General features: G+C 33.3%; 1 protein-coding gene across 25 annotated transcripts in view; it reads right to left on the reverse strand.

The window, feature by feature from the left end:
* The window catches only part of Adgrl3 (adhesion G protein-coupled receptor L3), a 735,816-nt gene that overhangs the window by 14,389 nt on the left and 694,199 nt on the right, over positions 1 to 27,228 (reverse strand). For 9 of the 25 annotated variants that reach the window (XM_070012578.1, XM_070012569.1, XM_070012571.1 and 6 more), the window contains 3 exons: positions 21,764 to 21,892; positions 17,912 to 17,929; positions 9,810 to 16,002 (listed from right to left, as the gene is read on the reverse strand). The exons of 2 other annotated variants lie outside the window; for them this stretch is intronic. In XM_070012578.1, coding sequence (XP_069868679.1) covers positions 15,203 to 16,002; positions 17,912 to 17,929; positions 21,764 to 21,892 — 947 coding nt within the window. In that variant the 3' untranslated portion in view covers positions 9,810 to 15,202. Of the gene's footprint in view, positions 1 to 9,809; positions 16,003 to 17,877; positions 17,930 to 21,763; positions 21,893 to 27,228 lie in introns of those variants that run through there. 14 more of the 25 variants (XM_070012580.1, XM_070012579.1, XM_070012576.1 and 11 more) reach the window with 4 other exon arrangements.

A 27,228-nucleotide genomic window follows, 5' to 3' on the forward strand; every position in this document is an offset into this window, starting at 1 on the left:
TTAATATAGTAAATTTCTTTTGCTAAGCCATCAAAACTTTTGGATAGAAAATCATCTTGGCATGATATGTAACAAAAGTCCCTTATACATAACCTTCCACATTCTTCCATTTCTCTAGGCTACCTTACTTCTCCAAGTTCACTTAATTCAACTTGAGGATGATGTTAAAATTCTAAGTGGATCCCTGGAAGGCTTATTGCAAAGAACATCAAATCACAGTAGCTGAATAAAATACAGGGCAGACATCCATCTTCTTATTTCAAAAATGCTTTTTCAATGCCTACTGTAAGAAAAGCATTGTTCTAGCATAGTAGTAAATGTTTGTAAAATAAGTCATTTTTGTCTATCAGTACTTTTGTGTTTATTCAAAATCTAACCTTATGGTGTACTGCAACTTAATGGATAGTAGTTAATAAATATGTAATGGGGTAATTAATCTTATCAGGGCGTAATTACTGAGCAGCATTTTGAAGCTCTGGAGACATCAGAGATGCAGCATATATATATATATATATATATAGAGAGAGAGAGAGAGAGAGAGAGAGAGAGACAGAGAGAGAGAGAGAGAGAGAGAGAGAGAGAGAGAGAGAGAGAGAGAGAGAGAGAGAGAGAGAGAGAGAGAGAAATTTTATGTCTATCCTCTAAAGGATGGTCTTCCTTGCACTTATTTTCTGTAACAACCACATCAGAATTGTTTGTAGTCTAATATGCTTTCTTACAATAGTCGAGAGTCATAATCCTTTTAAACACGCCTAGTCCCTTGAAAGTATTTTCAAACACTTGGATATGCAGCAACATAAGACTCAACTGTGATTTAATCTTCAGTAGTTTAGGTTGCTCTAGAAGCCAGTATTCTTCTGAGAAAAGTTATAGTGTATGTAGGTTCTATGCATTGTTAACATTTATCTGAGATGACAGATAATGGGAATACTTGACCCTTCTATCACATATCAAATTTTCTTCTATGCCACTCATTTAATGTAAAGCCTATATACATAAAGTTACATTATATTATCAAGTTTCACAAGTCAAACCAGACCTTTAAATATAGCAAATATTCAATTGAGTACTGCCATTCAATTAAAAATTTTAACATGGAAAAATTTAGTCTTACCTATAATTAAATCACAATTAGCCTTTAATTATTTGAATTGAAGAATAGTATGATTTCCTCATGATAGGCTCCCCGTAGTTTATTTTAAATTAGATTTACTGGAAGTAATAAGCAATTTCTTCTAATGTATGTCCAAGTCTCTGAGTCTCAGAAATGCACACTTCAAATATTTTTTAAAGCTTCTCAATTACTTATCATATTTCCTTAGCTGTCAGTACTTCTGGAAATGCTTCAGAAGAAAAATCAAAATGTATTACATTCTTATTTTCTTTCCTAAAATTTCTGTAAAGACTTTCAATTAACATAAAACTGAAGTCTATTAAATGAAATGCAAGGGACGGAAATATGAATGCTTTTCACATCTGATTTTGGTACTTTCAAACCTTGCCTCTTTATAAAAGGCATAAGGTCATGTCCTGGACTTAAAATTGTGATGTATAATACATTCTGATTCCCTCCAAAGTTTTCATGACATTGAAGTAACCTATAAGATTCATCTTTATTGGCTAAAGTTCATGTAGTTTTTTTTTCCCATTTCTTCCCTCTTCCAGTAGTCATTAGTGTGGTGGTGATGGCAGTAGTAGTGTGGGATTGGGGTTTGGTGTGGGTATGGGTGTGTATGTTGGAAGATAAGGCCAATAATCTAGGTACAAGATGCAGTGTACCTGTGAGAAAGGATGCCAAGTTCTGTCTGAAAGTTCAATCTGCTTCTGAGCAGAAGAATCATCCTTTCACAAAGTCTGCTGTTCTTTCATTAAGATGTGGTGTTATGTATCCATCAGTTGAAGCCTTCAAGCTTGGTGAAAGTAAGAGCTTCCCTCCCTGTCTTTGCTAATCCTGGATTATACCTAATCACATTTTCCTTTCTCTTTTCTTTTCTTCTCCCTCCCCCCCCCCAACACTTTTCATCAAAACCAATTTAATTATCTTTTCAAGGACATCTACATGGAACACTTTTGCATTTGAAAATTTTTAGTTACAGAATGAAATATGAAACCACTATGGAAGGAGAAGACATTGAATAAAAGAAATAAACACTATGATTTGATTTTCTACTTTTTATCATAAGAGATTTAAGAAGTAGAACAAAAGAAATGTGAAACTTTGTAATACTGATAGAAAAGTGAGTTTAATGGTTTATGAATATTACACTGATAAGACAGAGGGAATTGAGAGGAACAATGACTTAAGCTTGGTGAGATGAGGAACATATTAAAGACTAAAGGGTTCAAGGCTTATACCTCAGATGGACAGGAAAGCAGTAGTATTATGAGTGTTATAGTATTATGTTATTAATACAGGTGTGCTTGTCCAACATCTCCCTCAGGCCACCTTTTCCTAACACCTTGCTGCTCTAGAGAGATAAATAGGTCAGGCAAGGTACAAAATATCCCTTTGAAAACAATTGATTAAAGAATAGGTAAAATAATCACAGAAAATCCAACTCCTTCCTTGCGATTTGTCTAACCAAATGCTACATAAAATAAGTTATTTTAAATTCTTCTAGAGTTATTTTATTACAAGCCTAAATTACTTGCAAAATAAACCGTATCAAAAGATAAAAGTGCCCTATAGCAACCATGTGTTACGTGGCAAGGTTGATTCTGCACAGTGTAGAAACTCATGTCTTAAACTCCATTGCCCCTATAACCCTACCCAGTAGATTTAACTATCATCTCCATTTTCTGGAAATTTTCTGAAATGCATGTAAAGAAAAACAGAATGAGCAGTCTTTTATGTCAGGCAAACTACATGCGGAGTTTTGACACTCAAGCACTATAAAATAATGACTCTCCATAGGAAAAAAAGCCTAGTGAGAACATAGTGAGAACCATAAACACAACCTGTATATAATCATTACTAGGCATAATGTCCTGCTCCCAATTAGTTCTGGCCTCCACATTCTTCTGGATTAAGTGAATGAATAATTCCCACTAATTGCATTAAAATTAGCTTTAATCCTATTAAACTGTGTGGACTTCTAAAATTTTGTTTAGTGTAAATAAGGATGAGTTATTGTTCTAGGTCTTAAAAGCAAAACCACCTAAAAATGCTCTCTGAAAGAAGAAAACCCTTCACAGACAGGGCGGCATAATAAGAGGACTAAGTCATGTAAGGTTTTTTGTTTTTTGCTTTTTTTTTTGTTTTTTATTGCTGTGACAAATCCTTGGAGAAACAGTTTAAAGAAAAAGAATTATTTAGCTTACAATTTCAGAAGTTTCAGTTCAAGGTCAACTGCACTCCCTTGCTTGACACTTGAGGTAAGGCAGAAAATCGTGTCAGGCTGGGCTACTTCTTCAGGAATGCTGGGACAAGATGGGCATACCTTGCCTACTAGGTCTTATCCAATACACCATCCTGTCCCAATCAATAATGCCATAAAATTAATCAGCAGATTAAGCTACTGATTAAGTCACAGCTCTCATGATCTAATTCTCTCTCAATGATTACATTCACCAGCTTTGAGGGAGGGGGCAAGCCTTCAATATATGAGCATTTGGGGCAACACTTCAAATCTAAATGTTCACAAGAATGAAAACAGAAAAACAATGAAGTAGAAAATACACTGATCAATGTAATTCCTCTGTGACATAACCATGATGATTACAACTATTGTTTCAGGGTTGCAATTTTGTGAATTTACACTCACCACAGAAAAGACAAATAGCTTAGACTAATGAGTAGAGAATCCCAGAGAGTTGGATGAAAATGGCCTACAGGGGGAAAAAATGAGTGCTAAGGATAAGTTGGTTCCAGAACTAGAGAGAGAAAGAGATCGATGAAAAGACTATCTGAAGCAAAGGAATGGCACATAAGATACAAATGGCTTTTGTGGAACACAGAAACAAAAAGGGGAAAAGGAATAAGACTAAAATTGAACACAAAATGAAGAGAGAGACAAATTGATAGGAAAAAAGAAAATAAAGAGAAATTCTGTTCTGGGGTGAAATTGGATAGATCTCAGATGCCATCCGAGGAAGAGTTTGTTTGTCAGGGGTTTGTTTGCATGGGTAGGATGATTGAATAGAGGATGGAGCACTGAGCTCTAAGTTCTAAATGTATCTTGGAAAGATATACAAGGGAACCATGTAGAAGAAGATCATTGCACAACTGATAGAAAATTTTGATGTTGATATATAGATGAGTAAAAACATGGTCAAATTAAATGTTGTATACATTTTACATAAACAATCCAAGTTTATCAAATTAAAAATAGAATATTGTAGCAAAAATTCCTAATGGAAATACAATTAATATTTTGGAAGTTCATCCGTGAATCTTTCTTCTAGGTATTGTGATTATAAAAAAGAATATTGTAAGAATTGAAAATTGAATTATTCATAATCTTATTTAATGCCATAATGTATTTTAGTTTGGGTATACCTAAATCCCCATTACTAATATGGACAAGAGCTTCTATTTAATTTTTGCATACAATTTTCCAAATGATTAACAAAATTTGAAATTTTCTTGATAAACATTAATGTTAAGTGCTCCTAGGACTGTCATTCATAGAAGAAGTCCTTCAGGGAGAGGAACAGAAAGGATTTGCGCCCTATCAGACATTTTACACAGAGAGAACTCTTTCTGGAAACAAATGTCTTATTAGTATAACATTGCAATGAAGCATAATTACAATGAAAAATTTAAATGTATTTGTAAAATACCAAATGACATTACTTTCTTGAGTGTCTTTGATTTTTCACTTTTTACTCTTGCTGAAACTATGGGTTTTGTCCACTTTGCATTCAAGTGGAAAACTATCAGATCAATTGCAATTCAGATTGATCTTTTACACAATCAAGCTTTAATGTTACTATTTAATATTACTCCAGGGTGTCTTAGATAAATATTTATGAGGGAAATACCACTTAGCTAAGACTTTTTGCCAAAAAAAACCATTATAGTACTACATAGCATGTGAATTTTACACATAGACGCAATATAACAAACAGACTTACCCCAGTATCTATGGGGAATTGTTTCAGGGACACCCCACAGATATGAAATGTTACAGATGCTTAAATCCTTTAAATAAAATGCTAAGATATTTGCATATAGTCTCTGCACATCCTTCAATACACTTTAAATCATTTCTAGAATGTTTATCAGATGTAGTACAATGTAAAGCTACATTTGCAGCTGTTACATTTATCATTTAAGAAATAATGACAAGAAAAGTCTGTCCGTGGTTAGTATAAATGCATTATTGTCAAATATTTCGTCTGTTGTTGGCTGGAACTGCAAATATGGAATCTTAACTTAGAAGATCAACTGTAAATACAATTACACATACATACAAACATATGTTTTGTGTATGTAGATGTAGTGTGTGTATACATGTGTATATTTATTTTTATAGTCTCCCACTTCTCAATATCATTTTTAGCCTGAAGTTCTAGAGTACTCTCTTTAGCTTGTAACCTTTACCAACTTCACAAATACACTTTGCACTTATTTCTAAAAACATTAGCAGATCGACTTTTTAACAAGCCACATTTGAACACTATTCAAAAGGTCTGTTTCTGGGCTGGGAAGGTGGCTCAGTGGTAGAGTGCTTGCCTTGCATGCATGAGGCCCTGGGTTTGATTCCTCAGCACCACATAAGCAGACAAAAAAAAAAAAAGCCGGAAGTGGTGATATGGCTCAAGTGGTAGAGTGCTAGCCTTGAACTGAAGAGCTGAGGGACAGCACCCAGGCCCAGAGTTCAGGCCCCACAACCGACAAAAAAAAAAAAGAAGTCTATTTCCTTTTCCTTGCATATTGCCTAATATTTAAAATAACTACGTGAGAAGAAGAAAAGAGCTGGATGAAAACACAGGGTGAGGCAAAGAGCCTCACTGAGCATGAAGCTGCCGCTAGGGCTTGGGAGCACAACCCCACACCCACTCACAGACTAACCTCTATCAAAGTCTGCATTGTCACAAGATTCTCATGGAACTCCTCTGCACTTTATACATGAGAAGTATAGATGTGCAATGCACACTGCTTTTGTTTCTAGTTGCTGCAAACAAATCAACCCTTGAAGTTAGAAGATTGAAAGTTATACTACAATAAGGAGGTTCTATCTCCAGGGTAGAGTTCTTACAGAAGCATTGGGCTCAGTTGTTTTTTAAATCCTTTATAAAAGACTGGGAAAAAGACATATAGTGGAGATATTTTGTTACATTATTTTTCATCAGTTATAAAATCCAATTAATCTCAGTAGAATCCTACCTCTTGCCTTTCATTCTCATAAAATACTCAGGGAAACAAGTACTCAGAGATGGCAAAAATAATTTTCTGTAGATTTCACAAACTCATGTTGTCATATGTTATTCTCTAATGTCCTTGGGGATTTCAAGGTCCGAATGTTAAGAAACAGCATGATGTACAACACTCTTTAAGAGTTTGGTGGTGCTTTCTCTAAAATTTTTGCCAAACAAAATTTATTTAGCTTCACACCTTCCAATAAATTTAAACTCAGGATCTCTCTTCTTACCATTATATATACCTGCTAAATAAAGTTAAGGAAGTGCTGTTGGTAACACTGTTGGATAATATTGAATTCTGAGAAGTTATTTACATAAATACTAAGTAATATACAGTATTGCACATGTTTTGATAGTGGAGTGGTCTAGTAATATATACCAGAGTAAAATTTTAAATCATTTGAGTTAGAATCAGCCAGGCTCTGGTGGCTAATTCCTGCCATTCTAGTTACAATGTAGACTGAGAGACCAGGCAGAGCAGTTTGAAAGACCCTATTTAGAAATTAACCTGGCAAGTCAGTGTTGGAGGGATAGCTTAAGTAATAGCAAGAAAAAGACTCTGAATTCAAGCTCCAGTACCCTTTTAAAAAGTCTATTACTATAGTCAAACAAGTATTATTGGTGGGAGAGCTAATAGAGTCAACATGACAGAGTCTACGTAATATTAACTTGAGAATCCATTAAGTAATTTTCTGGACGAGGTCCTTATCTGTACATTGTATATCATCTACAATTATATTTTGATATTTAGAGATGAAAAACCCTATTCATAGGGAAGTTAATCAGTCTACTCAAAGGTATAGAACTGGTAAATAAGAAAGTCAGAATTCAAAATTAGGTTTATCTGATGATTTTCTCAGTGCATGGTAGGTGTTTAGATAGACAGACAGATATATAGACTTCATTTTTTTCTCCTCTCCCCTTTCTCTTTCCCTTTCTCTTCCTTTCTTCCAATCTTTGTGGATTGTTTTCAGAATTGTCAGAACTGTCATACATACACACACACTTATATATATATATATGCATATATATATATGGGTAAAGACATACATGTGTGTATATATGTATATATGACATACATATGCTTCACTGTCCAGTAATATGTGGTTTCCATAATTATTTTGATCCTTGTTGTTCAATTTTTTCTTGAAATACTTTTTTGTTTTTTAAATGAAAGCAGATTGATTAATTTCTTTCTAGCTAATCATTTAGTTGATATATCAGAATTAAACAATCAAAACTCATGATACCACAGAATTATGTATATATAGCATCTATCTTGTGATCTAAAACATTTTCTAAAAATATACTGTAACTTCTGTTCCAAAGAAGAACAGCATGTCACAGCACAAAGCTCTGTAAGGGCTTTCAATCAATGGTTATCTTTCAAATAGGATCTTGAGTATTTATTTGCCAGCCTTGGACCATAATCCCCTACCTATACCTTCACAAAGCAAGATTACAGGCATAAACTACCATACATGATTTGTTTGTTAAAAAGGAGTATTGTTACTGGCCTTGAAATTTGATCCTCCCAAATCTCTGCTTCCTGAGTAGCTAATTCTCAATTTAACTTTCTGTCTTCCTGTAAAGAATAAATAGTGTAGACACTTCAGATGGCAACAGTTCTCTAAACACATTAACTAAAAACCCACAAAAATATCAAAGCCTCACATTTTATTATCAGTATAAGAAGGAAAGAGTGTCAGGCATGAGGCTACTGGGCATAGGAAATACATCAAGAGTTCAGGTTTTGTTTTTATCCTGTAGTTTGTAACACTATCCCAAAACCAAAGTTTTGGTAATCCCATGTAATAAGCGTGACTACATCACTTATTGTTTACTGATATTTTTATTGAGATTTGTAGCTCATGATTTTACATGTGATTGTACAGAGCATTTTGTAAAGAATGAAAAGATTGTACAATGGGGAAAAATCCAATAGCTTAAAATCTGGTAGGTGTATATGGTAAGAATAAAAGCAGGTGTAAATATATTGAATCCTAAACCAAAGCTACAATTACTATACTTTAAAAGTGTTTTTTTTCTTATCAGAGAGGAATAGCTCAATTAGTTGTTAGTTTTGTAAATAAAGTATTGTATTTTTAAAAGATACATCTTGAATTAGATTTAACGCTGGAACTTGGGGTGTGAGAAATGATATGAAAAACTTGCAGTTTACCCATCTATTTCCAATGCATTTACAGAAGCCAAATGAAGGGAAATCTACCTAACTCTACACATATTCATTTTGTAGCTCATAGGCAAAGGTCATTGTCAGGATGTGCAAACATTTGAGTCTTAATTTATAAATGAAAACATTCTGTTTATCTACATCTTTTTCACAACATACCTTTAATTACTCAAGCAGATTAAAAAAATCTTCTCTCAAATGTGGCTTGGGATCTACTTTAAATGGTTTTTACTTCAATTTTTCTTGACTCAAAATGTCATTCCAAACATAAAAAAGGTTCAAATTCAAGTCATGAAAAACAAGATTCTGGAAAACCAGGAAGATGTTTATCTAAGTGATATTGCCCTGGCCACTCTGATGTGAGTTCCAAATCCCAAAGACTATGTACTAATGAAGGGTTATTGATATATCCATTTTGTCACACACATTTGAAGTCAATCAATACCTTTCATTTTAGTGTTAGAATCATTTTGTCTATTTTAACCTTCAGAAAAGTCAGAAGAATGTTTAAAAGATTATATTCAGTGTGGATTGTAGTGTGAAATTTTGCATTCTTGGCACAATTTGATACAAACTTAACAAATTTAAATGTAAATTCCTCTGATTTGCAGCTAAATTTCTAGAAAGTTCTACCTTGGATTCAAAGAGTATAATATTCTCCTCTGAAAATTATGAGGTCTGAATGGCAGTGTTTAAATTAGATCCTTGGAAGCATTTTTTCTTTCTTTCTTTTTCTTTTTTTTCAAGCTCTTCCGTTAATATTCTAGAATGACAAACAGCACTGGGACTACTTAAAGCTGCATTTAGGCAATGGAATACTTTGATAACTTATCACGTGTACAACTGTCTGCAGGATTTCATGAATTTAGTACAATAGTTAAAGAGAGAAAATATGAGAGTAATATTTTCAGCAATGTAGTTATTTGTTCAGTCTCAATGTAACATTCATATATGAGTTATCCTCTTATATGAACATTGTTTGCTTCTATTTGCACAATGTTCTTATTTCCAATACAATATTAACTTAAGGCTTATTATACAGACTAACATTTTTAAAGATACAAAGCCACAAAGTGTATTATGAGTGTTGGTGCTTGAGTTAGGTGATTAGCAAATAAAAGTGAGGCAACACTTTAGAAATATTTATAAAATATGGGTATTTCGTTATTACAGGACTAGCTACATGAGAACTGTCTAAAGAAAGCAAAAGGTACTTAGTAATTCTTGTAGAATCAGTAGGATAAAATGATCGCATTGAAAAATCAAATTTTATTTTCTGAACAAACCTGTAGCATTTGCTACAGTATTTTAATCATTATAAATGATTTCATCTGCCCCCAGGGTCCCCCCTCCCACACACAAAGAATTAGCTACTTAAATTGAGGTTTGGTTATTTCACCATCAATGTCCAACTAGTTGTTTCTGTTCTTCTTCTGTTGAGCCTGTAGTTGAAAAGATTTCCTCATCACAATAGATGGTGGTTTATGTAGAGTCTTCCTTGACTACACAAAATCATAGTTTGCTTTTAACCTTTGGGCAGAAGCTTCTACCTTTCACTTAATGAAATGAAAATTATCAAGCGAGAAAAAAAAGCGGTTGAGAGCTATTGAGAGAGCAATATCAAGGCATGTTTGAACTCAAGATATTTGAATAATAAAAGTTCTAGATGCTAAAATGCTGACCTTTTACTTTTTAAAAAAGGATAGCAATTAAATATTTCAAATGAGAAAATGCCAAACTACTAGTTTTATTGGGGAAAAATTCAAAGTTTTGTAATGATTGGAAAGAATCTCTTGCCATTGAAGCTTTCAATACAAAATAATCAGTTTGTAAATAGGAATACAGGTTTCCTATTTAAAGCAAGGGAGAAATAATCAAGGTAAATTATCAAATTGGAAAAGTTTCTCTTGTGATTTAACCATAGAACAGACTACAAATGAAGATTTAGATGTCTAACAGTATTTTTTGAAATGGGTTATAACAGATGTTTGCTGATTACAAAATGTAATCTACTGTTGGAATCTCCTGAAATGATTTCATGAGTTCAAATAAGTTCTTAGGCAAAATTCATTTGCACAAAAATGCTTTTATAAGCTATTTTGCAATGCTGCCATTTGCTTTTATGGCTCCACCTTCCTAACATTTGAATGTGAAGAAATGTAAAGTAGAAAGTATTATTAGGACTTCATAGTAATTATGTATATGATGAGTTGTAATTATGAGTTACTGAAAGAGAACTGATTAATCTTAATACCTTAGTCTAGAATATACTGTGAAGTTTATACATGTTATTATGTATTACTGGTTTTGTTACAGAAGAAAGAAAAACAGACCATTATCTTCTCATTCACTCAAAGCCAGATTGGAGTTTTAGGGTTTCCCCTATTGTCTAAACTTTAAGTGATGTGTACTTGGAGTTAAACAGTATATTATTCAATTGATTTTTGTTGTTGTTGTTGTTTTGTTTTGTTTACAAGATAATAGCAAGGAATCGAATATTGGTGCATTATGATTAGATAAATTCAAAAGCTTAGTATTTTCATTAATAAGGGCTACAGTTTAGAGTTCATTTTTCCATATTTTTCTTTCTTATTTTTGTCTACACAATAAAGTAGAGGTCAGTCTCAGTGGGTTTGAATGTATATGTAATTAAAAAAAAAGCTTGATAGTGCTTAAAATAAACATATTCTTTATATATGCAATTCTCTTATACGCTTTTTTCCTTACTATAAAATCAAAAACCTAAATGACTTGAATATCAATGTATTTTTAAATAATGGTGGTCTTTTAAAAAAGCCCAGATCATGAACTATCTTTCTATTTAGACACACTATTTTTTATAGGAACTTAATGGTATTTCTGTTGCCTGCTTTTGATTCACTAGATGTTCCTGATTATTTTGGCTTTAATATAATTGTCCTCATGCCTGTTCTTTTTGTTCTTATGAGTGTTTAGATTTTGTGAAGTGGAAGCATGGAGGGAGCCCACAAAACCTAATTAGAAATCTAGCCTTTTTCTCTTTCCTAAAATTTGGATTTCTCAAAAAAATATTATCAATTAGGCTATACATTGTACAACAATCCATCAGTTTTTTCAGAATCAGTTAAATATGCAATTCATTACCTACTATTCTGATTTTTAAAAAGACATATAACCTAAATTGAAAAAAGAAAAATGTCAAAATGTAGAGCATTATAAAAATATTATACTATCAGAGTAATGATCGGTTTGTTTCGTCAACATAACATGTCTAGAAGACTAAGTCATCTGTGATGTCTATACATTATGTCTATGTGATAGAAGTATATTGAATAAAAAGTCAGATGAAAGCAAAAAATAATGTAGAATAATAGGTCATAAAGGATAATGTAAAAATTGGGGTTAACCACAGGTGCTAGACAGAAAAAAATCAGTGCATTCATAGTTTGGCATAAAAAGGCATGTAGACAAAAAGATTCAAGTTCCAGGAATTCAACTCTCACTAGTGTAAACAGGATGAAGCGGCAATATGTAAGTTATACATAAATTTCTATGCAGGATTAACTACTTTCTTTACTGTTTTGTTATCATCATCATCATCATCATCATCAAATTTGGAGGAATCCTCTCACTGTGAAAAGTCTTTGGGATCTTAGTTCTTTCAGAAATCACACCAGTAATGATGTATGAGATGTCATCATAATCACCTCTTTTCCTAATGCAAAAGCTTGGTTGCAAGTGATAGTTCTGGATGGGCTTCTGTACCAGCCTATTCAAGTGCTCTTTTTTCATGTTGGCCTATGGAGAGTTGGGGAGGCTACCTGCTTCCTATTTCCCTATGGTGAAACACAAAAGATCACAAGCAGGGAGGTAGCAAAGTCAGAAAAATCAGACAAGCTGAATTGAGGTAGTTTCCTCCAATGTTCGTGTAATAGTTTCTTATGGACTGAGTTGCTTTCGTACAGACCTCTACACATCAAGACATGATGCAGACAGCCTGTGGTTTTTTTGGACTTGCCTACAACAATTAAAAAGTTTTGTTTTGTTTTGTTTTGTTTTTGCCAAATAGATTCTCTGTTTCCGGTGGGATAAATACCTTTTAAATGCTGAGCTCTCCACAATGTGGCTCCATAAGGAAAACTACTGCTAATCATTGTTGTTCCCCAACTTAAAAAAATAAATAAATAGACTTTGCAGATATTTATAGTATTTGACTAAGCAGGATTCACAAAATATTTGGAGATGCTATAAAGTTTCATGTGTACTCTGGCCCTGCACAACTTTATTTTGTAATACCGTTTTAAAACTGTCTATGCGTCACTGACCATTTCCTAAATTATTCTTTCTCATCTATAATTTAAGATATGCATTTATAGGTGGTGTAGAGAATTTTGAAAAATAAAAGCCCTAAGCTATGCTACAAGAGGAATTGTGTATTGGCAAGTTCATTTTTAGCTTTTCCCCAAGTAGAACTCAATGTTTGAGTACAGCTGGCAAAGGGTTACTGGAGATCTAAGCCTTATTTTTACCTCCTTGTATGCAAGAAAAAGTCAGAATAGAAACTGTCTTCCACTATCTATATACAACAGATATTCCCTTTGTTGTACTTGTCAAATTTAGCCAGTTGAGTGAGTTTACATTTCTGCCTTCATCAAAACAAAGCTTACCAAAGAGGAAGAACATTTGACGTCTCCCTTCCAATTTTATAATTAAATCTGTGATTGAATGTGGCTTTTAAAAGAAACATGATGACTTCAGCTGGCTTACAAATAAACCACTGTAACCTGTTGGTAAACCTAGATCTGAGTAAGGTTTCCATCTTGTTTCAGCAACATAAACTCTGCAAAAACTGTATCATTTTGTGCTTAGGTTATGCATGGAGTTAGATTGATTTCTTTTGCCTGGTTCACTTAGTGCACAGAAGATTAACAAAGTTTATATTTTGAAAACAAAAGGAAAGGCGAGAAAAATGAGAATAGTAATTAATAATATAGTACATACATCCATACAATATAATCTAAATCTCAATCAGTTGTTTATTGGTTGGCAAACAAGTTTCACTTTTACAACAAATATTAGTAATGAGGTCATCCAACTTTGAGACCATACAAAATGGATCATAAATTTAAAAAAAATGTGCTGCTAATTTACCTTTTGTATTCCTACATTACTTAAAATCCTGTCAAATAAATAAGTTTTCTTGTTGATAAACAGAAGACTTAAAAAAAAACACTGCAAAATTATTTGACCTTTCAATTCTTATTATGAGGGAGTGAATTTCCTCTAAAAATTGGTAGTGCAGGTGCCCACTTGGGGATTTGACCCAGAATTCCACATTTAGTGCCTATGGAATACCGCTTTTCACATGCAGAAATCCCTCCAGTTCTAATGACACCTCTTGGCTTCTAGAATCATAGCTACTGTCTTAGTGATGAATTGCTTGCCAAATATGCTTTGCATTACAACAGCTGTACCAGAAAACACTAAAAAAAAAAATCCATCCTGTCCTAATTTGCAAACAAAAACAAAAACAAAAAAGAATGGTGTTGGAAATATTCCTGCTGGATAAAGATATATAGTGAGGGAAGGAAGTCTAATTTTATTTATTTTTATTTTATTTTTTGTAAAAAATAATTTGTTTGCATTACTAGAAAATGATTCTTATAAAGTGATAGTTTCATTTATTTATTTATTTATTTATTTTTGCCAGGTGAAATTTTTAAAAGAAAAAAAAAGGGAAGAAAGGTAAAAGAAAATGCAGGAAAGAAAGAAGTAAAAGAAGAAAGCGTTGCTCTTTTACTGGTAGACAAACTTGCAAGACTAGCACAAAAGAAAAAGAAAATTCCTATTTTTTTTTTTCCCACTACAGTAACAGGACTGAAATTCTGGAGGAACGAAAAGCAGACTATATGTGCAATGCTAGTATCTGTACATTACATAGAAATTGCTCAATTTTCTGCCATTAGTTTTATCATCCGTTAATACAGCAAATCATAAAATATGCACTTAGCATATAATTCTAGAATTCCCCTCCATCTGATTATTAATTGTGTTGCTTTGTTTTTTCTTTGCCACTGCCCTTCTCGCCGTGGCTAATGTAGGTTGGTGAGTGATCATAAACGACTACATGATACAGTTTTGCTCGTAGGCTGGTGCAGCACTCCCATCTAGACGCAGTATTGTTACTCATCGCAAACAACTGTTCTGGCCTTCACAAAAACAACAACAACAATAACAAAAAAAGAAAGAAAGAAGAAAAAGGAAGGAAGATTCAGGTCCTTGTCATGATAGTATCAGAGATGTTAAACACAACAGACTTCAACAAGGCCACACTAAGCGCTGTTTTCTTCATATCTCCTTCATTAACATAATGAAGCCTCCATCTGAAGGGAAAGGAGAAGGAAGGGGAGGGCCCAGAGGACTTTTTTTTTTTCTTTCACAGTTAACCTTTCTCCCCTGGACTGGCTAAAAATCTCAGTTAAAAAAAAAAAGAAGAAGAAGAAAGAAAGAAAGAAAAGAAAAAGAAGTCAGAGAGTTCGTGTTTGTCTTTCGAGAACAGCATAAAGATTCAGGAGTACACACAGTCACCACTGCTTCTATTCATGGCAGCACAGTCCAAGGTGGTGTTAGCAGTTCTGTGGGGTTCCATTTCCGTGTCGTCTTCTATAGACTAGTGACCAGATGAGCAGGTCCTTTTGAACTTCCCTCGGGAGAGGTTCCATCCTTGTTGGGAGGAACTATGAATCCATCACTGCTGCCTCGCCCTAGCTGGTAGTAGGTGTGCAGCTGATGGACGTGGTTTCTGGAGCCTAGGTTTGGCATGCTTTTGTAGTAAACATCTTCGGCATCACCACATTTGGCCGCGGGGGTTTCGGTCTGGGTGCTGGTGGTCACACCCTCTGCGGCGGGCACAGCAGCCAGGGCTGGCATGCTGGTGTAGAGAGAGTCCCTGTGGGGTGACTGCAGATCTTCCGTGTGCTCGTTGGTTAGCAGAGGGAAAAAACTCTCACTGTGGTCTTGGGGGATCCTCCTTCTGGTGGAGTGGTGCGGCTGGTGGTTCTCTGTGGAGTACACGCGTGGGGGCAGCAGAGGAGCATCGGATTCTTCATGAATGAGTTCCAGGCCCAGACTCTCTTCGTGGTTGAAGGAGGTGGCATCGTCCAGGACAATGGCGTCATCTTCACTTCCACTGCCGAGGTTATTCACCAGCTTATTCATCAGATTCCGGTTGTGTTCGCTGGACCGCTCGTGGTTGTTCAGGTAAGAAGGGATATAGTTGGAAGTGAGTTCCTTCAGAATCTTTTTCTCTAGGGCGGTCTCATTGTGGGTATAGCCACGGTCTATTATTTGCACACAGTTGCTCAGGTATTCGCCGCTGGCAATGCTGTAACTGTTGCCATGGTTACCATTCAGTGGTAGAGTATCCATGACACTTGTATCCCTGGCATTGTTCAGAAGCCCCTCTGAAAAAGATTACAAGACACTATGACATTTATATCCAAAAGGCCACAGAACACACACACACACACACACACAAACACACACACACACAAACACAAAAACATTCATTGACTGTGAAATATGTATAAATTGCTAGCATTTTAACAAATAGAAAATGTTCAGAAAGAAGCAAAAAATGTTGGTACATGTATGTGTACATATCAATATCGATGTGAATCTTGAACATCTCACATTAGTCTCATAAATGCAAAAGCTGTATTTAAAGTAAATCTTAAGAGACTTTTCCCATACCTATAAATTATAAACTTGCAATTTCTTCAAACATTGTATAACATTATTTGAAGGATATTTGGTTATAACAAATGGCAAAAAAAAATTTTAGTGTATTCATTCATAGCTTTCAATTTATACACATCAAAGTCAATTAATTCATTAACTTTACATCTCTTATTGAAATAGCTAAAATATTAACATAATTCCTGTGTGGTACTTTGAATACACTGGCTAGAAAGGAAAAACAAATAGTTTCTAATAATTTGATATATAATTTCATAATAAGTTTAGAAATAATGCCTACACACAAAACCACAAAAGGATTATGTTAAATTTGTAGAAATGATGTAGTCATGAAATAAAACTTAGTCAAACATATGGCTATGACACATCTAAATGATTTCCACATTAGGAACTTTTAAAATTATTTGGATTTACTTTTTAATTTTTTCTATTTTAAATACTTTTGTAGTGGTTCTATAGTAACCCATTATTCATTGTGTAGAGTCACTAGATATACTACATGTAAATGTGTAAAAACACAGGGATTTGATTCCTAAAATCATAATGGCAGTATAATGTGATGACTTGGTACATATTGAATTTTGAATTTAAAAGATAAACATTTTATTCTGGTGAGAAACAGTTATAGTGAAATAAATTTGACCATATACTTCTTCAAGGCTTTTGCATCCCCTTGAATAAAGAAATTTAAAAATATGTAATAGTTCCATAAATCACTTCAAATGCAACCACAAAAGAAAAAAATACAGAAACATTTAACCAATCAGGAAGGGTTTTTCTTTCCTAAAAAATTAATTGACGAATTCTGTAAAACTTCTTGATATGCTACTAATTTGTGAAAATAGAGCTTTCATTCTATATCTGTGATGCAATTATTTTTACGAGAAGTCAACTAGTTAAATACTGGTTTCTATAAAGTATTGAATGTGTTTGAATTTTTATATAGACTTTTGCATACCTTGTGTTCAAGTAACTCAGTTTTCAGAAAGCAATAATGCATAAAAGGCATTAATAAGCAACCATCACAGACATAGGTTGAAGGGACTTATTTTCATGTCATAAAATATCTTGTACACAAATCCACAATGTCAAGGGAAAAAAAGTAAATGCCTAATAAAGTGTTGCATGTGATGGGCGACTGCTCTTGCAGTGACTGGTAGGATGAGCTTAATGGTTATGATGCATTGAAACATGTTCTTTATTTCTGTTGTCAATGCATAACACAGAGATGAACACAGCCAGAGCAAAGTAAGGTGGAGATGCAGCAATGAGACATGTTTTTATGATGGAATGTACCAATAAAAAGTAAAAGTTTATGAATTACTTAGCAAAAAAATGCTTAATTTAAAAACAATTTAACTCACACAAACATTACATGAGACTTAACTACATTGATTATGTGACAGGATAAAAGAATCAGACAACAAAAGCGTCTAATCTGTATTAGCATATATTTATATATATATTTATATATCAGTCAAGATTCATAGGCTCTTCAGTCCTTATATTGTGAGATGAACTGTTTTTAATAACTACATCATCTATATGTGATGCAATAAAAGTGAACTAAAAAAAATTACATTTGATATGCAATGTTTAGCTTTACTCCCATACTTGTCTCTCTGTAGGGCTCTAAACGACAGCATGAAGAAAAGGAAAGAAAACAACAAGTAAGCTTACAGTGACAGTAGAGGAAACATGAGTCAAAAGCAAATTGATGATATGCAGAAAAAAGAGTCAAAGGAAATCATTTCCACTGCCCCAAAATTCATGAGTCTGTGTTACATGATTTATCAGAATTTAAATTACTGAAATGTTAGTCAGAAAATAAGAAACCCTCCTTTAACACATGCCCATATAATGAGTCTTTAATAAACATTTCTACAGTTTGTCATTTTCATTAGAGCCACACTTACAGTATAAACAGAGGGTAGATTATGACCATTGCACATATCATATATGTCAATATGAGAACACACCTGCTTGTAAGGTATGCCATACAATCTTACAATGCATTACTGAACGTATAAGCAAAGTCTTTAACTTGGATAGAGAGGATAAAAAACAGAGTTGAAGGCATTATAATGGTATTCTTTTTCATTCATATTTCTTTTCTCTCTCTGGACAATTGTTATTTTCCCCATTGTACCTATATAAATGTGGTTTCATTAGCAAATGAAAATAGATCAGTATTGTCATTTCTGGAGTTCTTATTCAGAAGTTGTTTAACTATGAGAGGGAATAAAGGTTAAATCCACTTATTATTTTGTAGTAAGAAAATACATGTGGGAAAAATAGACCATCTTCAACATCAGGTTTTCCTTTCGATTATTATACAATTGTAAGCAATCACACATTATGAGTGGATGCTTTAAAACAATCATAGCCATACTTTTTTTTTTTTTAGGAAAAATAATCAAGCTAAACAAATCAGATGAATTGTTTTGGCTGATTTGGTTTGCAAGGAAGTTAAAATATCACAAAATAAAAAGGAATGAAATTACTAAGCCAGATTATTTCCAGGGTTCAACTTGTACCTTGTGACTAATTCCTATTAGTGTTTATTAACTGTGTAAAATAGAAAGCCTTGTTACATTTTCATATATTTATATAGCATAGCTTGATGATATTCACTGTATGAAGAGACTGCTTTTAATACTTTGAAGGTTGGTTTGCTTCTAAGCAAACAGAATGACATTTTAGAATGCACAGGAAATCTCTTTTACTGTTTCAAAGTAGTTTTTAAGAGTTGAAATAAACAGCTAAGTTCTTTATGAGAACTGATTGCAGGATTATTAATGGCTCATTTGTTAAATATGAGAAATTATTGACATTTAGTCCCAACTTTTCAGAGATAAGGAAACTATAGCGATCAGTGGCTGTGTTGATGTAATGCCACCCAGCTAATATATCAGAGCTAGGATCTGAAAGAATCATCCAGACTTCTCTCAAATCTGTTCCAATCTCCTCTTCATGTCTGCCAAGAGCTTTGAAAGCCAGAATTGAATATTAATTTATAGACCTTATAATATAGCCTGTATTCTTACAAACAAAAACATAATATCTCATCCTATGAATATGTCTTTTTTTAACTTTCAGAATTTAATAAATTACTTTGAAATATAAGTTTATCTTACCAAAATCATGAATTCCTCTTTATTTTATGTTGACAGGATTTTATATAATAAAACTTATCCTTACAAAAATAAATTTCTACTACTGACAAGAAGATAATGGTCTGAAAATACTATGCATATAGTTTAAAAACATTTCCACAGCTGAAGTCAATATGACAAACATTATTTGTGTTTATTGTTAACTCTACAGACTTCAATAACACAATAAATATATCTTTACATGTCTTGAATGAAGGTATAATAAACAAGCATGGATTTTGAATGCCTAAAAGCCTATACAGAACTGGTACAACTGAACTGAAAGACTCACAGGGAGTTCAACGTAAACCCATTCATTTATTTATATTTCATATATGATTTCACCTTGACAGTAAGAATATAAATAAAAATCATCTGAAAAGTATAGGGTTAATAGTGTTGCAGTAATCAAGATTTACTTTTGGTTAGTGGTAAATGAATTATTTTAAGCACTGTCATAAGTCTTAGCATCTTTAAAGGTAATAAAAATAACAACATAACCAAATCTTTCCATTTGGACTGTAAAAAACGAGCAAAATTATTTACTTTTATTTTCAATAAAATTCAGTAGAACACATTAAATTTAGTGATGTGAAAGACAAATACATCCAGTCAAAGCCTTTGTATATTTGTTGATAATTTTAATACAAATAATAAGTAATGAATTCCATAGTAATAAAACATTGTACCTGTTCAGTATTCAGATTTTTTGCATTTTATATTTTTCTTAATTTTTTGTCTTGTTACATAGCCTAGAATTGCCTGAAAATTTCAGTCTTCCTGCTTCAGCCAACCATATCTAGCTAATTTGCTTTGAAAGTGTTCCTTATTTTGAGACACAAGTAAAAATAAAGATTGAGAAAAATATACTAATTGGTAACTGTTTCTTTTTCCTCCTCTACAAATTTGCTAATAGTATTTGAGAAAAGAAAACAATAAAGTAAAAAAAAGTGATCTGAATTTATTTACTTGTTTGTAAACAACTGCCAACTCTTCTAAGTAAGTTGAATATTATATTGTTCATTTAATTTGTAGATATGGTTGCATGTCTTCATTTAACACTTAGCATTTTCTAATGTAGGATTACACTTTAAAATATTTCAAATGACACAGTAGTCATCTGGCCTATGGAAAGTAAAGTAAAACAAAGCAAGACAAAAAAAAGTAAAAAGAAAAAGGAGCTTTTTAGGTCATTCAAACATCATGTAGTGAACAATGACTTATAAAGTACATTAAAAAGGGACTTTGATTAAGGAGAGGCACTACAGAGAAGATATGTATAAGGAACCAAACAATGTCTCCTACTAATCCTTGTGTGTTTTGAGGACAATGGAAGAAGACCAGCAGAAAACAAATGGTCTAGTTTCAGGTACTTACCGGATTTCTGAGAGACAAGAGAAGAATGCTTTATGCTTTGCTCTTCTCTGCTCTAAAGACAAACCTGACATTTCAGCCAGTGGGTGGAGAGGAATGGAGTATTTTAACAGAAGAATAAATGAGATCCTAATATGAGCAATATCTCCTCTGTGTGTTTTTTATGCGTGTGTGTATACTATTTGTGTGTGTGTGTGTTAGTAATTCTAAGAAGTTCTGTGCTTTTATGACTGAGACAAAGTTAACATTTGGTATCATTTTTCAAGTTGAAGGATACACCTAAGAACTATCTTTCAAAGCCTTGTATATCACATGCAGCCACTGTAGAAAAAAGCAATATTGTGACTGTTCTTCTCGGCTCACATAGGGGATGGCAAAGCTAATATAGAATCTTAAGCAACTAATGTGGCTTCACTGATCTTGTCTGCCAATGGCTAGTTCAATGTAATTTTCTCTAAAGTTGATCTAATGCTTTTATCAATACAAAAGCTTTGTGCCCAGAATGAACTCTGTGATGCAACCAAGATTTTTTTCTCCATCTTGAAACATCATAGCTACTGAATCAAGTCTTCCTTCATCTTACTTACCTTACACAAAGGTCTCATTTCTCAAAAATAAATACACAGGTATTTAATAGAGTAGGGAATGAACAAGAAAAATACTGACAATCCACAATACATTGTTTAACAATACATAAAACAAACACATGTTGATGGATCAAGGATTCGTTGATCAGAAGGAATCTATTGTTTTCTAAGGAAAAAACCTAAGGAAAATGGAAAATAAAAGCACCAAGGGGGTGGAATGTGAAAGGAGTCTGTGTGTCTGCTTCCAAAACAAAGAAAAGGAAGGAGAAAGGAAAATAGAATGTGCCCATAAAAGCTACATAAAATGGGACTCTCACTTTAAAAAAAAATTAAGATAAATTCCAGCACACCTTGTGTGTTGTACATGCTGACAGAAGGGTTGTTACAGACCGCCGGTTCCCCAAGCAATGTATTATAGGGATTGTTAGTACCATGCGGACGAAGCAGAGCATTGCTTATAAGATGATTAGCCATGACTCCTGGAGCAGCCCCATAGAAAGACAGAGAAAAAAAAAAGGTCAATCAGGCAAATGTGTTTGAAAAAAAGAAAGGAAACATTTAGAATGACAACAGTTGATATAGTCCTGATTACAGGCAGGCAGCTAATTAGACCAAAAGGATATGCCACTACAGCACACATTTCCAACAATGCACATTTTTGAGTTAATGGGAAAGAGAGAAAATGATTTACAGTATTGATTTTACATCATATTTAGGGTGCTCTCTTTTCCAAGGTGTATGCAAGAATATATTACCATGCTTGCTAAAAAAGAAAAAGAAGCAAAATCCAGTCATTCATACCAACAAAACACAAAACAAACACTGGGGAAATAAAAACTTTATAATGTGTAAAGCAAAGCTAAAACTAAACAAACATACCCTCATTCACAGAAACTATTGAGTTGTTTTCAGTGAAATTAAAAAGAATAATAGGCAACATTTATGATAACACATTCATTTGGAGAGCAGTTGTTGACACAACAGAAAAAAATCGACACTTCTTGAAATTCTATGAATTAAAAAATAAAATATAATCACTCATTAGTATACCTTAGTAAGCATACTTGTATCATTTAGTGATTACACAAATATGATAAAAAATCATTTAAACATTATCTATCCATTTTGTGGTCTCAAGCAACATACAAATATACATAGAATTTCATTTTCCATTTTCCAACTGGTTATTCAAACTTTGGCATAGTAAATTAACACAACAAAATTCTGTTCTATTTTTAAATAGATATTCTTAATTTCTAACAAATCACTAGTATGTCACTCAACTTTTCCCACCCTCCAAAGCCATTAAAACCAGAAGGAAAAAATTAGAAGGTGTTTCTTAGATATAACTTGGCCATGAATGAAATGATTGATGGAACTGTATTTTAATGTCACATGATAAACGAAATATGACCGAGGAAATGAAAATCCAAACTGAACAAAGAGTCACGTTCAGCATACATGTATCAACTTATTTAAATTCATATATAATATTATACTTGTACTAGAGAATGAAATAGAAACTATGGACTGAGAAAATATTTCCGAATAAATATGTAAATATATGTGATTCAACAAAGAACTAGTATCTAGATATAGAAAGAACTCTTGGAAGATAACATAAAAGGGGGAATGCTTATGAAGAACCAGGTTTAAATAGATAGGATAAGAATATGATTGAAGTTCACTATATTTATATATGAAGACAGAAAATTGTAGCCCATTAAAAACTGTTAGATAGGAAGCAAAGGTAGAAAACAGTAGTTGAGAAGAGGCATCTGTGTTTTATGACTGTGATCCTAGCTATTTAAGAGGCTGAGGTCTGAAAATTGTGGTTCAAAGCTAGTCAGTCAGCCTAACAAGGAAACCATGACTCTTATCACCAAGAAGCCAACAAAAGCCTGAAATAGAGATGTAGCTCACATGGTACAGTGAGTGAACAAGTATAATGAGAGCAAGAGCCCCAGAGTCGAAGTCCCTAGCACTGGTAAAAGTAAACAAAGTAACAACAACAACAAAAGAAAGAGTAGAAGAGAGTAGGAGAATATGGTCAAAGTTGTGTCGCATACCTGCAGGGAAATATCACAATGAAACCTTTTTTTGAAGTTAATATGTGCCAGTAAAAATTAAGTCAACATACTCAAAAAGCACACAAATAAATCAACACTAAATACAAATAAAATGTAGTTAGAAACTGTTGTAAAGGTATAAATGAACATTTTATGAAGGAATAATACATGGATAACACATAAGAACTGCTGTTAATCACCAGAGCAATACAGACAAATACCACAATGACATAACACTACACATAGAAAACAAAAACGCAAAGTCTATTTAATGCATGTGAGCATGAAAGCAATCAAACGAGATTATTCATATTTTGCTGAAGATGATATAAAAATACTAGGAAAAACAACTACCACTTGAAAAAACAGCTTGGCAGTTTCTCATAAAAGTAAACACAAAATACAAAATCATCTATCTCTCAGTCAATATACCTTTGAATATTTATCCAGAGAAATGAAAATTTATATTCAAGTAAAAATTTGGATGTGAATGTCTGAGGCATCTTGATTTGTAACCGTTCCTTATTAGAAACAAACCACATTTTCTTAAAGTGCAGTACAGGTACACCAAAGACTATTCAACAACCAGAAGGGACAAGTTACTACATACTCAGATCTGACAAGAATCTCTATACTATAAGCAATTATACTATGAGCAAAAAGCCAATCTCCAAATGTTGTAGACTGTGTTAATTCCACTTATAACAAATATAACAACAGAATCATTGAAATGGAGATAGGTGGTCACAGGGTGAATAGTGACAGTGACAAACAGGTTGCGTGAGATAGTGATGGAAATGTGGAACTAACTATTCTGTATCTTGAATGTGATGATGGATGCATGAACATATTTCATGGACAAAACTGCATGGAACTAAACAAACTGCCCATACAAAAACGATGAATGCTGAAGAAAACTGAAGAAATCTGACCAGGATGATGAATCTTATCTAAAAGCAGCATGCTAGTTTTGTACAGTTTCACAAGATTTTGGAGAAAATCAGACAAAAAGTATGTGACCTCTAAATTTTCTTTTGTACAACCTACAAAAAAAAGCAAACTACATTGAATTACTACAACAATGAATTTATAAATCTGTTCTGTAAGTAAGATGGGAACACTTGTCAAAATAGTGTTAATCATCCAAACTATATCCTTTTGTCATGGCTAGTTATCTGCCAACTAACAATATTTTAACCTCAATATTAAAATAGTCAAATCTGTTTAATAATTTATAGTTCAATATAGCTTTTCAGATTACTGGAGTTGGAAAATATCTCTTCATTTAGGAATTAAATAACATGTTTACATCATATATCCTGCAAAGAATGAAAGTATTACTTAAAATAATGTCAATAAAAAAATAGAAAATCGCTCTAATTTGTGCTCCCTCAAAGAGTAAGAGTAAAATCTTCGTAGCTACTGTTGGTTCATTTCTATTTTCCTTCATTATAATTTATTGCCTAACTTAAGTGAACTGGAAAACAAGGTAGTGACAATATAGCATGCTATTTCTTTCTGTACTTCATACAGAGGCTGAGAATGTGGCTTAGTGGTAGAGTGCTAGCTTTGAGCTAAAAAAGCTTAAGAATAGTGCCCAGGCCCTGAGTTCAAAACCACAGGACTGGCAAAAAAAAAAAAAAAGACTATACTTCACACAGTTGAAAATGAACAGCATTCCTTTGTTTCATAGCATAACAAATATACAATTTCTGTTATGCTCAGGCAAAAGAAGATAATTTTGGTTCAGATTGAAGAATTAATTAGGAAGAATCAAGTATAAGCAAGAAATGGAGGACTCCATATTTTAATTTCTTTATCATTAGTTTATCAAAAAATCAAGATTTAAAAAAGGCTAATCACAGAAAAAATATCTATTTCAAAAATTTACATAAAAATTCTATTGAGTTTATTACAGTTTTCATAGATAATCTATCTGGTTGTTGTTTTTTCCCTGAAAAGAGTTCCTTTTCAGTTTTTATTTTTCTATTTTTTAATGTGCTTTAAAGAAAGTATTTTTGGTTAGGGAACCTGCTAATCTAGGAAGCAATATTGCATTTTAAATTTGATTTTATTTATTTCCTATTAATTTGGATTCCAGTCCTGCTAAGACTACTATGGCGGAAGTTCAAATGGTATCAACAAGGTGTTGGGACATAATGCTAACTACAGGCTGTTAGGGTATGTTGCTTCCTAGAACTTGATGACATCCTGAATCAATTACTGATATGTGGCCATAATGAAGGACTCACTGTCCTAACAGGAGACCCATCTGCTATTTAAACTTGACCCCTATAAACACATAAAATTTCTTCCATTTATACATTATGCACCATTTGAAAGCAACTTTGCTCCTGTTGATGTAAATGATAATAGTAGTCCTATTAAAGTAAATAAAAATCAATAGTCCTCTTAATGTAAAGTTATAATTCAGCGGAAGGTTTCAACAACAAGAACATGAGTTGGAAATGAAATGTGATGATTAAGATTTTACAGCATGATCCCTGGTGGTCTAGTGGTTAGGAATCAGTGTTCTCATTGCAATAGCCTGGGTTCTATTCCAGGTCAAGGAAGCCTTTCTTCTGGAAGTGGTGCAGTGGTAAAGTGGTACAGCATTAGGCTTGAGCTGAAGAGCTCTGGGACAGCACCTAAGATAAGTTCAAGTCCCACTACTGACAAAAAAGAAAAAGAAAAAAAAATCAACAACCTAGTAAGTGGTGAAAAGGTGGCTCAGAGATAGAATGCTTGCCTTGCATGCATGTGGCCCTGGGTTTGATTCCTCAGGGCCACATAAGTAGGAAAAAGTGGAAGCACGCTGTGGCTCAAGTAGTAGAGCCCTAGCCTTGAGCTGAAGAGCTCAGGGACAGTGCCAGGCCCAGAGTTCAGGCCTAATGACCGACCAAAAAAAAAAAAGATTTTACAAAGATTATAGATATATTGATAAGCTCTCTGGATTTGGGGAAGGGCATGAGAAAACAGGAATAAGGCTGAATTATCATAAAATTGTCACTCATTATTTGATTCACCCAGGTCTGTCAGAGCTTACAGGGTCTTTAAGAGATCTTTCTTCCTATAACCATTTCCATGCAATTTTTTAGGCATGAAAAGGAGCACATTATTCTTAAAATCCACACTCCTATTTAGACTTGCCAATTATATTTCTGACTGATGGCACTGATTATGCATGAAGCAAAGAAAACATAGAAACAAACAAAAAAAGACACCTTGCTCAGAATGTCATGATCTCTAATCTTGTATGGAACCTAGTCCTTCTCCATCCTTCATATGGGAAGATACTTTTGTCTTTTCTCTCCAGTGGCATTGAATTTCACTTTGTCAATGCAGAAGTCTCTTTGGTTTTGTTTTCCTCCATTGACTTAGGTCATTTGAAATCTGATACCTGTCTTCAAGGATTCTGTCTAATCTGTCTCTTCTTTCTCCCCCCCAACTAACTGCTGGTTTGTAAACTTCCCTTTTCACAGCTGTGAAATTACTGAAGACTTTCAAGTCCCTTGCAGGTAGACTTGACATCTGTCACTGTTTTTAAGCTAAAAAGTTTAAGATTACTGGCTAGTGGGTTTGAAGACAAGAAAGTAGGTATTTGTGGGAGAAGTAGATAGTCCCATATATGAAAAGAATGCTTTTTTTTTTATCATTTTCTTTTATATTGGAAGGCATATGAATATGAGGGTGAAATATCACTGTTTGATACGAAGTGTCTAGAAGTTTCTAGAACTGAATGGGAG

This window comes from Dipodomys merriami, unplaced genomic scaffold (genome assembly GCF_024711535.1).
Source record: "Dipodomys merriami isolate MVZ:Mamm:240054 unplaced genomic scaffold, mDipMer1.0.p SCAF_9, whole genome shotgun sequence".
Classification (NCBI taxonomy): Eukaryota; Metazoa; Chordata; class Mammalia; order Rodentia; family Heteromyidae; genus Dipodomys; species Dipodomys merriami.